Source organism: Uloborus diversus, chromosome 2 (genome assembly GCF_026930045.1).
Source record: "Uloborus diversus isolate 005 chromosome 2, Udiv.v.3.1, whole genome shotgun sequence".
Taxonomy (NCBI): Eukaryota; Metazoa; Arthropoda; class Arachnida; order Araneae; family Uloboridae; genus Uloborus; species Uloborus diversus.
The window spans coordinates 189,140,327-189,153,020 of NC_072732.1; the positions used below are offsets into that span (position 1 = coordinate 189,140,327).

At 38.0% G+C, this 12,694-nt stretch overlaps 1 protein-coding gene across 1 annotated transcript in view; it reads left to right on the top strand.

Annotated features, from left to right (window-relative positions):
* Positions 1 to 11,553, top strand: part of LOC129216723 (uncharacterized) — a 38,107-nt gene extending 26,554 nt beyond the window's left edge. Inside the window, exons 6-10 of the mRNA XM_054850940.1 lie at positions 4,469 to 4,661; positions 5,997 to 6,148; positions 7,856 to 8,008; positions 8,170 to 8,296; positions 11,476 to 11,553. Of these exons, the coding sequence (XP_054706915.1) occupies positions 4,469 to 4,661; positions 5,997 to 6,148; positions 7,856 to 8,008; positions 8,170 to 8,296; positions 11,476 to 11,553 (703 nt within the window). The remainder of the gene's footprint in view (positions 1 to 4,468; positions 4,662 to 5,996; positions 6,149 to 7,855; positions 8,009 to 8,169; positions 8,297 to 11,475) is intronic.
* Positions 11,554 to 12,694: the final 1,141 nt, after the last annotated feature.

Genomic DNA, 12,694 nt, shown 5'->3' on the forward strand with positions numbered 1-12,694 from the left:
ACAAGACATCTGAGCAGCATAACAGCCCAAAAGAAACAAGAGCAGAAGTGCTGGAAATGCGGTAGTGAAGGACACCTGCGAAGGAGTTGTCCGGCTCGCCAAACTACGCGAGGGAAGGAAATCACCACCACTAAAGCTCTGCAGATTTCCTCTTCTAGTAGTGGCAGTGATGGACTTTTCATTTACGCACATGTAAATGGGAACCCCTGCAGACTGATTGTTGACACTGGAGCCAATGTGACAATCATTAGGACAGATGTGGCTCGTGAATTTGGATTGAAACTGCTGTGGACATCGCCACGCGTAAGTCTCCAGACTGTGACAGGTGACAAGATCGAGATTGACGGTAAAGTGGACTTGGAAATAGTGTTTGGGAATGCCACCTACCATCATACGGCATTCGTCGCTAACATCACGGACCCCTTCATTCTCGGATTGGACTTTTTGAAGAAATATGACTTCACTCTCGACTTCAAGACTAATGAGCTGCACTCGATGAGAGAAGACATAGCCGTTTTCCCTGCAGAAAGTGATGTAAAATCCGCTCATCAAATAATAGCTCAAACAGATTTATCGATTCCCTCAAGGTCAGAATCATTAATACCTGGCTCCCTTGAAGAAAGCAATAGTTTTCGATTTGGACTCATTGAATACCCTAACCTAAGCAATAACCTAAAAGGAGTGCTGGTAGCATCTACGCTTGTGGACCTTTCCAAGGATGTAATTCCTGTAAGAGTCGCCAACGTGAGTGAAAGGCCAAGGAATATTCGGAAAGGTGAAGTGTTAGCAACTTGTACTCCAGTAAACTGCATCATTAGAAGAATCAATTCCCCCGAGACTGTGTCTTCTGAGTCCTTGACATCGAAGTTAATTGGGAGTGCACCCTTATCGAAGGATCAAAGAACTGCTGCGGAACAATTGGTGGACGACTTCAAGCATCTGTTTTCATCTACATCGGAGGATGTTGGCCGTACGAATTTAACGCAGCATAGGATTTACACTGGAGAACACCCCCCTATTAAACAGCATCCAAGACGACTACCGTTCGCTAAGAAGGAAGAGGTTGAAACCCTCCTGAAAGAGATGAAGGAGAATGATGTAATCGAACCCTCATCCAGTCCTTGGGCCTCTCCCATCGTCTTGGTCCGAAAGAAAGATGGCTCCACCAGATTTTGTGTCGATTACCGACGACTGAATGAAATCACCAAGAAAGACAGTTACCCTCTTCCACGGATAGACGACACCTTGGACACTCTTTCCGGACACAAGTGGTTTTCGACCCTGGACTTGAAGAGCGGCTACTGGCAGGTTGAGATACACCCTGATGACCGAGAGAAGACAGCGTTTACAACTGGACAAGGCTTATGGCAGTTTAAAGTGATGCCCTTCGGCCTCTGCAATGCACCAGCTACGTTCGAGCGTCTTATGGAGACAGTGTTAAGAGGACTTTCCTACGAATCCTGTCTGGTCTACTTAGACGATATCATCATCGTGGGACGCAGTTTCGAAGAACATCTGGCAAATCTTAGGAAGGTGCTGCAAAGGCTTAAGGAAGCTAATCTGAAGTTAAGCCCGTCCAAATGTAATTTGTTCCGCCGGGAAGTGAACTACCTTGGTCACATCATCTCTTCTGAAGGTGTACAAACCGATCCAGAAAAGGTATCTGCGGTCAGGAGTTGGAGTCGTCCCGAAAACATCCATCAGCTGCGAAGTTTCCTGGGGCTCTGCACGTACTACAGGAAGTTTGTAAAGGGTTTTTCCAACATTGCAAGACCTTTGCATAAGATGACGGAGAGCAAGCAAAAGTTTGAATGGTCCAAAGAATGCGAAGATGCATTTCTACGACTGAAGGAGGCTTTAACATCAACGCCTATCCTCGCCTATCCTCAGCCTGAAAAATCCTTCATCCTGGACACTGATGCGAGCAACGAGGGCATCGGAGCTGTTTTATCCCAAGAAATTGACGGAAATGAACATGTCATCGCTTATTGGAGCAAATGCTTATCAAAGTCGGAGCGAAATTACTGCGTCACCAGAAAGGAGTTACTGGCCATAGTGAAAGCTGTAGAACACTTCCATCATTACCTCTACGGCCGAAAATTTCTGCTTCGGACAGATCATGCCTCGATAACTTGGCTTTTGAACTTCAAAAATCCGGAAGGTCAGATAGCCAGATGGATACAGCGGCTCCAGGAATATGACATGGAGATCAAGCATCGAAAAGGGTTATCTCACGGTAATGCTGACGCTTTATCCAGGAGACCCTGTCCTGAGAACTGCCACTATTGTTCCCGAATCGAGAAACAGTATGGAACGACTAGCCCTACTGCCTATCAGGTGACAGTGACTCCAACATCATCAGAACCTGATCCATGGAGTGATGACCAAGTTCGAAGAGATCAACTTGAAGATCCCGACATAAAACCAATTTTAGAGTTCATGGAAAGTGACAGTCGACGCCCTAGCTGGCAGGACGTTTCCATCTTCAGTCCTGCAACAAAAAGATACTGGGCTTTATGGAACTCACTCCATTTACGGAACGGCGTGCTACACCGGAAATGGGAATCTGACGACGGCAAAACATCTAGGTGGCAGTTACTACTTCCCCGATCAAGGATTTCAGATGTTCTGAAAGAAATACATAGCAGTGCGACTGGAGGACATTTTGGTGTCTTGAAAACCCTCAATAAAGTTCGGGAGCGCTTCTTCTGGAGCAAGGCGAAGGATGACGTGGAGAAGTGGTGCCATTCTTGTGACGCCTGTGCTGCTCGTAAAGGACCGAAGAAGAGAAGCAGAGGGAAGCTACATCTGTACAACGTTGGAGCTCCTTTCGAACGAATTGGGATCGACATCCTGGGTCCTCTACCAAGAACTGCTGATGGGAACAAATACATTCTTGTTTCCATCGACTACTTCACCAAATGGCCGGAAGCATATCCCATTCCAGATCAAGAAGCTACCACCGTAGCAGAGACTCTAGTCCAACACTGGATCTCGAGATATGGAACACCTTTGCAGATTCATTCCGATCAAGGGAGGAATTTCATCTCTGCTGTGTTTAAGGGCCTATGTCAAATTCTCGGAATTGAGAAAACTAGGACAACACCACTACACCCACAATCGGACGGCATGGTGGAGAGATTTAACCGCACAATCCTGAACAATCTCTCACTTATGGTCTCCAGAAATCAACAGGATTGGGACAAGAAGCTGCCTTTGTTCCTGCTGGCCTACCGCAGTGCTGTCCACGAGACTACTGGATTTGCCCCATCTCAGATGCTCTTCGGACGAGAGCTTCGGCTACCTTGTGATCTCGTCTTCGGTCGTCCTCCGGATGCGCCTGCATCGCCTGAGGAGTACATCCAGGATCTCCAGGCCCGGTTGGAAGACGTTCATAACTTCGCACGAGAGCGAATCAACATCGCGGCGGAGAAGATGAAGACCCGATATGACACAAGGTCTACTGGACATAAATTCAACGAAGGCGACAAGGTTTGGTTATGGAATCCCATCCGACGGAAAGGTCTGTCACCCAAATTGCAGTCGCATTGGGATGGACCCTACAAAGTCCTTAACCGACTAAATGACGTCGTAGTGAGGATCCAAAAATCACCTAATGCAAAACCTAGGGTTGTACATTATGATCGGTTAGCCCCATACTATGGCCATAGTTCATGAGTATTACGTAAACAACCATGGTTGATAACATAAAAGTTGTAGATAATTTTTGCTTTTAATGTTTAGTAATATTTCTTGTTATTATTGTGTTTTCTGTATCTGTTAGTTATTAATTAATGTGTATATTTGTGAACATGTGATAGAAGTTTGGCACCCTTTCTGGGGATTGTACTGCCCGGGACGTGCAGTCCTTGGGAAGGGGGCAATGTTACAAATCCTGTAAATAGTAATTATTGTAGTAACGTAACCTGTAAATAGTTTCCCGTAATGAATATACAACCCCTTTTTCATATGGCTAAAATATACGACCCCTATTCCCTTTTTGTTCATTGATAAAATTTGATAACGGTCAACGCATTTCGAGAAGCGTGTGGAATATTTGAGAAATTTCTTTTCGGTGTATTTAAGCCGTTGGCGATGGATAAACAGTTTAGTTTCGATTGAGGATTTCGAACTGAGCGTGTGTATTTGCTCTGTTTATAGCGAGGCATTTCGCTGTGTTGTTTTCGTATTTGGAAGTAAATACGTGTGTAAACGTTGAGTTTACGGTGTTGTGTGATAATTGCTTAATTGCTGATGAATAATTTAGCAGTTGTTGAAGATCTTTCCTGTACATAGTGTAAATAAATTTCCTGTGTTTTTATCAAGAACTGTGTCTTCATTTCAAGAAAGTGGAAGTCGCACCGAATCCGTTACAATATTTTTATCTCAACGACGTTCGTATTAATGGACCTTCAGATTACGCGGGTGCGGATAAAAGAGTTTCTACTCCTTCCTTATTTGTTTACAGGAAGGACATAGAAGATGCCATGACGACTCTCATCGTCCTCGCCATGCACCACCCGGAGCTTATCAGCGACAGTGGAGGCAAAATTGTGGTGGCCATTTGTGCTGAAATTAAGAGCTTTCGTCAGTCTGTTGCCGGAAAAGCAATTCTCACCGCTGGACACGTGTATGCCAGAATGGGAAAATGCTGGGAATCGGTAAGTGTACAGAATATGGCTCTGGTAAGTTGAGCTATGGCCTTGATAACGTTTACCTCTTCTTGTGGAGTTCAGTGAAAAGGGGACTGGTTATTGGCGCGGATAGGGGATTTAATTTGGAATACTTCTACAAAACTACAACGAATTTAACTCAGTTCCAACTCAGCACCAATTATCCTTCCTTATTCCAAACCAAACGCAGTGGCATGACAGTTCAAGGTCTATGCGCCCATCTCAGTCTACCCTTCCTTATTACCCGAAGAAAAAGGAGAAAATATTGTCATGGTCGTTGCTCAAGTTATCAGAACTACACCACACTTTTGCTGCCATCCTTTTATGCGAAACGTTTGCACAATGCACATGTGGTACGTATCGAGTTCTTAGATGAATGAAAACCATTTCCACAACAGCAGTTTTGTAGATGAGATTGTTTGGATAGACTGGTATGCAAAAACTGCTGTCTCGTTTTAAAGGGGGAATTTTCCTAATTTAAAAATAAAGTACTGAAATTAACAACATTATTTTCTTTTGCACTTTTTCAAAGCTAACCCACGTCGTTTTATTTTAATCTATGGAAACAAATGCATTCCACAGTCTTCTGAAAGTGGTTTCTTCTCGACATATACAATAATAATATAAGTGGGGCAGGTTGGAACACAGAGGTGGGGCAGGTTGGGAAACTGTCCCGAGCTGCTCCACCAGTGTACACTACAGAAAAAGGCTATTTCATTGCACTTAATAAATCTGATGACCTTAAATGAACTAAAATTTAGAAAATGGCTACTATTATACAGAAAATTGATTTTTCTTTCTAGGTTAAAGTATTACAATATTAAAATAACAGAAATAGTGAGATCTAGAAAAGATTAATAGGAAGTTCCCTGCTGTTGATGCGTCTGCTCTTGAAAAAGCAGCAGAAAATGTTCTTAGTAATAACGTTTCAATTACTTAAGATGACAATTATTAGGATTACTGCAGGTGACCCAAGGCATTCCACCTAGTGGGGCAGGCTGGGACGTTGTAATGAATTTTTAATTTTTAATGAAAATTTTATTTGATGAAATAATGGAGTAGAATAAATTTTAATTGAAGCAAAAATACCTAAATTGCATGTTCAGCTAAAATTAGTTTAAAAATAAAAATTCTAAAAATCATCATCTAAAAAGTGTCCTAAGGTGCCCCACGTTCCCCTACCTTTTGAAAGAACAATCTTTATTACCGGCATTTTATTTTTCGATTTGATTTTTGCTTTCTACGTATTTCCCGCATTTTACGTTTTTTAACTCAGCCTCTTGAGAAACGTAAAATCGAGGTTTCGTTGTATTTCTTTTCCAGAAACTGAAGGTGATTATCCAGGCCCTCCTCTCGAAATCTGGCAATCGAACTTCTGCCGCCCTTTTCCGTCTTGTCATCATAAGCTTGTTCCGGATAGCGAACTCGGTATCTCCTCAGAAAGCTGCTCTAGCTTTGGCAAACGAGGGGTGCAAGTAAGCCTTGAACTTTTTTGATTATGTCTAATTGCGTCTCACAACAAGAATTAATGTAAAATTAAAAATTAAATGAAATGATACTTGACGAAACTTTTTAGTTTCGTTAAAGTATTATTTCATTATTTTTTTTTCACATTAATTTTAGCAACAAAGCTTCTACAAAAGCTTATATTTTAACACGCTTTTGTAGCAACATGAACTAAAGGTAAAAAAATGGTCTTGTCCATGAGCGCCCATATAGGTGGGCAAGTGGGGGCTCAAGCCCCCCTCCCTTTAGAAATTAGAACTTTCTTGCTTTTAGTACTTTTTTCTTTGCAAAAATGTAAAATCATTTCTTCTAAAGCCATTAATGATCAATTTATTAAAAATGTCAAACTTTAACAACTGTAACATGTACTGAAATCTGTTTCTATGGGGAAAATATCCTGCTAAACCATGGGGGAACCCCCCCCCCCCCGCTTAAAATTTCGCATATGGGCGCCCATGATCTTGCCGGATCCATATGCACGGGTGTGTCTTCAACCTTTCTGCGTTGTTGTGTCATTTTGTTGGAAGAATTGAAAACTACAGGAATACTTAAATTGTCCTTTCCGACCCAGAAATGTTTTTTGTCCTTTTGAGTCATTATGAAAACTGCTCAGGATTTTTTTTTTTTTTTAATTCTGTCATTGAAGAGCAAGGCCATTTTCCCTTCTGTGACTGTTAGTTAATTACGATTGGAAGGGGTTGTTTTCTTCAGTCACTAAAATTAATAGAATAAGTAAAAAAAAGACATAGACAAAGAAAATATTTTTATTTTCCCAACATTTATTTTTTAATTAAATGTTTTAAATGTCTGATTTTAAAACAAAAATGTTTCATCGTGTGACGTCACAAGTGCTGAAAGTCATCTTGAATCAAAGCGAGTGGTTGCCTATTCTGGCAAGATATTGACTTTTAATGATTTTTTCACCGCGAGCAGTTTATCAGCGGAACGATAATTGTTTTCACTATTCATTTAGGAAAGTTTGGCTGTATCCTGAAACTATTCTGGTAACCCAAGCGATTTACTCACTTGTGACTTCAGCAGCAAAAATGTAAACAATGGTTGAATGTTGTTTAAGATTTTTTTTTTTTTTTTTTTTAAGAGAGAAAATAAGTCAAATTTAAGGGTGGGAAAAGTAATTCTGCGTTTTGACCACGCTCTTTCAGAAAAAAAAAATGTTTCTGAAAAATGGGAAACAACCAAATAGCTCAGGTGTGCTCTAAAAAATTTTGCTAAAATTGCTCTTTCAGAAATCTTTTTTTTCCATTTTACAACAACCAGACAATTCCATGGTAACAGACGTATCAGTTTTTCTCTCAACAGATTACAAAATGTTATTTCCTTGCTTCGTTGCATGCACTAAGTAAAGAACCTGGTCTCTACATTAATACATTGCAGTTAAATCTTGAAGATTTCCAGGAACAAAATTCAATACTATTTGCTCAGTAGCAATCGTATCTCATAAGATACATCCGTCATTGCGCCAAAAAACATCATATTCATTATGCTTCTGGAAATCTTCAAAATTTAAATGGATTTTAAGAAGTAAAACCCATGTCCTTCATGAAGGTCATGCGACGAACAAGGATCTAATACATTTGGACTCTGCTTAAGATATCTTGTGGATCACTTGATACTTTTATTGAAATACAATTGCCCAATCATGATTTGTTTTTCAGACATGCAAATCGGACTGCCAAAGAAACCGCAGCTCAGTTCCTTTTCTACTTAACCGAAAAAATGGGACCAGAAATTAGTTTAACTGGCTACATAGCGAGCCACATGCTCAGAGCGGCAGCTATTTTTGTATTGGACAGTTCAGCCCTCACTAGGTAAATTAGTTACATCTAATCAACTACTAAAGTTTTAGAACTTAATAACTGAAACAGTGTATGTAGCTCTAAAATGTTATAGGTACTGATGTGATATTTATGAACTGCGCAAAAATCTACTAAATATTGTAATTTATGCAAAGGGTTTTAATATTTTCCAGATATTGTGGAAGACGTATGTTTGGAGTGTTGATGAAGAATAAAGAATTTAATAAATTAAAAGATCATTATCTAGACATGAATACGTTACAGAATTTGGCAAAAACTCTTGATTTGATAAAATCGAAAGTATGTAACAAATGATTTTATTTATTATTTTTTTTATGGCCAAATATCTAATATGGATATCAATCCGTCAGACGGAACATATAGGCAAGAATTTCTTAAATCGTGTTCCGCGGAACCACAGAGTTCCATGGAAATGACTCAATAGTTCCGCAAAACTTTTCTTTCTTTCTGTTTCATTTCAAAGCGTTCAAATCAGTTACTTAAAAAATAAAGTTTGTGTGAAGCCTTTTTCCGTATTTACTGAATGAACAGCTGATAAAATAACAATGAGAATAAAAAAGCCATTTATTGTGAATGTAAGGCCTTTAATTATAGCAGCTCTGAAATACAATCAAGTGTCACTTGATAATTCCTACACCAGAAACTTAAATTTACTATTCCGTCATGTTCTCGAGTAATTTAATAAATTTAATGTTCTCAATTGTCACGAAATTCCTTGTTGGCCCTTTTATTATTTGCAACTAAATTTATGTTCTCAACTTATGTGTCGCAAAAATTAAATATCACAACGGATTACGGGTTGAACCTCATCTGAGATTGTAACTTCATCCATAAAGCCTTATATTAAGTGTGTATCTACCATATTAAGGGTGTATCTGCTGTAGTAAAAATAGGTAGAGTAACAACCCCAGTAATTGGCAGGTCACCAGTGATTGGCACTTCCAACAAAAATGTCCTAAAATAAGATTTGTATCCAATCTTCTAAAAGTAGAAGGCTATATACCAACTGAACGTACGTTTACTTTAAAGATTACAACTTCAATTCATATGACTAAATGGTAGCATTGCATGGGAAAGAGAAAAAATTGTGGTTTGTGTCAAATCAGCCATTTTTGTTTCGAAAGCTTCTTCTCTGGCTTAAGGGAAGCATGTACATCAATCCATTAAAATCGGACTTAAATTATATTGTACATTTTGATCTGCAGGGCCGTATGCAAGGGAGTGGTTTATAGGGTTCAAACTAGGGTTTCCAATCCCGAAATCTCGATCCCGAATCCGGCGGGACCTCGTAGGATATTTACCGAGATTAATCCCGCGGGATTTTGCTCTCAGTCCCGCGGAATTTCAGATCCCGCAAATTTTTTTCTATTCAAACGTTTTCCAGCTTTTGCCGTTTATAAAACGACTGTTTTCACAAGCATAATATGAAGCTTAAGTTCTTCCACGTATATCATCAAGAAGAGCAAGAAAAAACGTGTGCCTCATATGACCAACGATGGATTTACCATTTAAGAACACAATAGAAATAGAGCAGATTTTTTTGAGAAGGAATTGGTATTCTCATTCGAGGTTTCAATTTTCAGACGTTTAGTAATTGAGAAAATGCGTAAAACTTATAAGCATTTTGAAAAACCATCATTAAAACTCAAAATCCATTAAATTACGTTTTAGAAAAAAATAGAGGAGATGTATTACATAGTCCAAAACCCGCTGGAGAAGTCTGAATGCAATATTGGAGCACTTCTGTAAGCTTTAGTAATGCACTCAAAACTTTTAAATTACAAAAAGTGCACTCATAAGAAGAAAGCAAAGAAATATCTGACATTATTTATATATTCGGCACGATTTTAAAAGGAACGACAGAAACTTGTATGAAACACAGGATGACTTGCATGAGCTGCTCATTTTTTTGAATTCCTCTTTAAAGTCTGAGGTAAAATTTGCAAAGTTATCCAAACGCTTTTACTGAGACTGCGACTTAGTGAAATGGTGAAATCAAAGCAGTATTCGCCTCTTGTTGCAGTGAATCAAATTCACTGATAGAATGAACAGTGTTTAGGAGCAACAAATGTAATGCAAGTTAAATTCGATACAGCAAAACACATATCCAACAGACAACGTGTTTATCTGAAATTTGCAGTTCTTGAGCAAAAACCCAGCACAAAAAAAAAAAATGTATTTTAGAAGGTGATGAAGTTAATTCGGATCTTTTTCTAAATTTTCACAACTTTTTAATTTCCGTAAAATTAACTGCAGTGGAGCCACAGCACATGTTTTTATCAAGCGCATTATTTTAGAGCAAAAATCCTTTCCCTTCCCATACGAGCGGCACACTTTTGCTTACCAAACGATAACTGCTAATTAAGATATGACTTTGTAGTGCTTTACTATTGCTGAACGGAATTCAAGGCACGGCCATTAATTCAAGTAATAGAAGGAGGCCTTCCAAAGAAGCATAACTTTTTACTTTCTTCTATATCTAATATATAGAAGAAAGTATTGGATTCGTACAAATTTTCGAATTTCGAATTTTGACGGATTCGAACGTTTTGAGGTGTGCTGAGTCCATTTTGACTATTTTTGGAAAATGTCTGTCTGTCTGTGTGTATGTGTGTGTGTAACGTCAGGGAGTCACGTCTCAGGAAGTAACTGGCGGAATCAAACAAAATTTGGTCCATATGTTGCCATTAACAGGAACAGGTGCTGAATGAATTTTGGTGTCAATAACTCAAACGGGGGTTGAGCTATAGAACGTTTTTTGTCGTCAATTGTGACTGCTGTATCTCAAGAAATAATGAACAGAATGAAAGAAAAATTTATCGGCAAGTAGCCCTTAGTGGGTATAAGAGCTGATTTTATTTTGGTGTCAACAGCTAAAAAGGGGGTAGCGCAATCGCCCGTTCTTTTTTTCCATTGTGAGTGCCCTATCTCAAGAAATAATGCTACGTTCTGGTTGAAATTTGGAATATATGTGAATCCATATGTAAACGGGCTTTGGTTCAATTTTGACGTCAATCGCTCCAAGAGGTGTTGATTTTTTTTTCGAATAAAAATAGCTTTATTAATGCAACAATAAGAAAGATAAATCGTAATAGATTGTCGTCTGCGTATTTCTCGTTATTTTAATTGTATGGAAATGATCGGAAATATTGTCTCAATGATTTAAAGTTTTAACTGTTGCCATTTTATGTTTGTTAACAAATAAAATATTTGTAATTAATTCAAGCAAGGCTTTTAAAATAACTTTCAATTTTCGCTCTTTGCTTTGTTTTTGTAATAATTCAGACATTGAGATGGTCGTCAAGTTTTTGCATGTGTAATTTTGTTTTTGTTGGGAATATTGCTTTCTCGTCAAGCATGGGGAGGGATCAGAAAAAAAAAAAAAGAAAAATATAGAAGAAAGTTTCGTAATGGCCACAACATACTAGTTCTATTTGAAATAAAAATTTGATTTTTAGAATAATAATGTCAACCACGCGGGATCCCGGAAACCCGCGGGATTAGCTCCTTACAATCCCGAAATCCAGCGGGAATGAATTCGGCGCGGAATTGGAAACCCTAGTTCAAACCCCCTCCGAAATTTTTCATCCAAAGAAATGCTTTCCATTAATTAATTAATTAATTAATTAATTTTTAGTGACAAAAATAATATTGTTGTAGTTATTATTATTTAAATTTTATTTGTGAAATGAAATTAGTATGATTGAAAAATTGTACAAACTCATTGTGTGTTTATGGTAGTTATTGAGAAATTCATTTATTATGTAACAAGATTGGCGTTTTGTAAGAACATCCCCTCCTTCCATTTGGATAATCTATTGTAACAAAAATCAATAGAATGCACATGAAACCAGATATAATAGACCATATAAATGTTTTTGTTTGGTGCCCTCCGAAACAAAAGTCTGGTTACGGCTCTGGTCAAAAATTTTGTTCAGTTGAAAGACGTTACTTTGAGTGGGTAGAAGTATATTTTTGTCCGTTTTTGGGTTTTTGAAGTAATGGTGGATGCCATTTAGTCGTGCTTCAGTTTTGCTAGTTGATTTCTGATAATTTTACAACAACTATAATAAATGGGTTCTACTATTGATTTGAATCCTACAGAGTATACTATTAAATTTTTAGGAGAAGCAATAAAAAACAAATATGTTTGGCCATCAGTCAGATATTACGACAGTAAAGAATTTTTTCATTTTTTTATGTCCCTTAGAAGTATCGGTTTAATATTCCTTTTTCTGTGGAAACAGTTATAATTCGTAAAATAAAAACTGCATATCAACTAATGAAGCAGCAATAATCTCGATATTTTTTTTCCATGCAACACTCCAAATTTATTTTTATTTCTCTAAAATACTTTTTCAACATCAAGGTGTGTTCTTTAACATTAATTTATGCAAAATTACCTACTTTAAAATAACATTAACTATGTTTCTGATGATGATAAATTTTGCATGTAATCTAAAAGTGAAAAAAAAAGTGATTTTCCATTTCTAATAACATGGTCTAATTACGGGATCACAAGGTGTCATACACTGGGGTATCAGGTGCCAATTACTGGTGATTTTGGTAGCTCTATATATACAATTAAAATATCAATTTAAATATTTTTCCATTTAGTGAACTAAATAGATGCACAGATGTGTATTCTTTGATACAAAAATATTTGCAATTGAATAT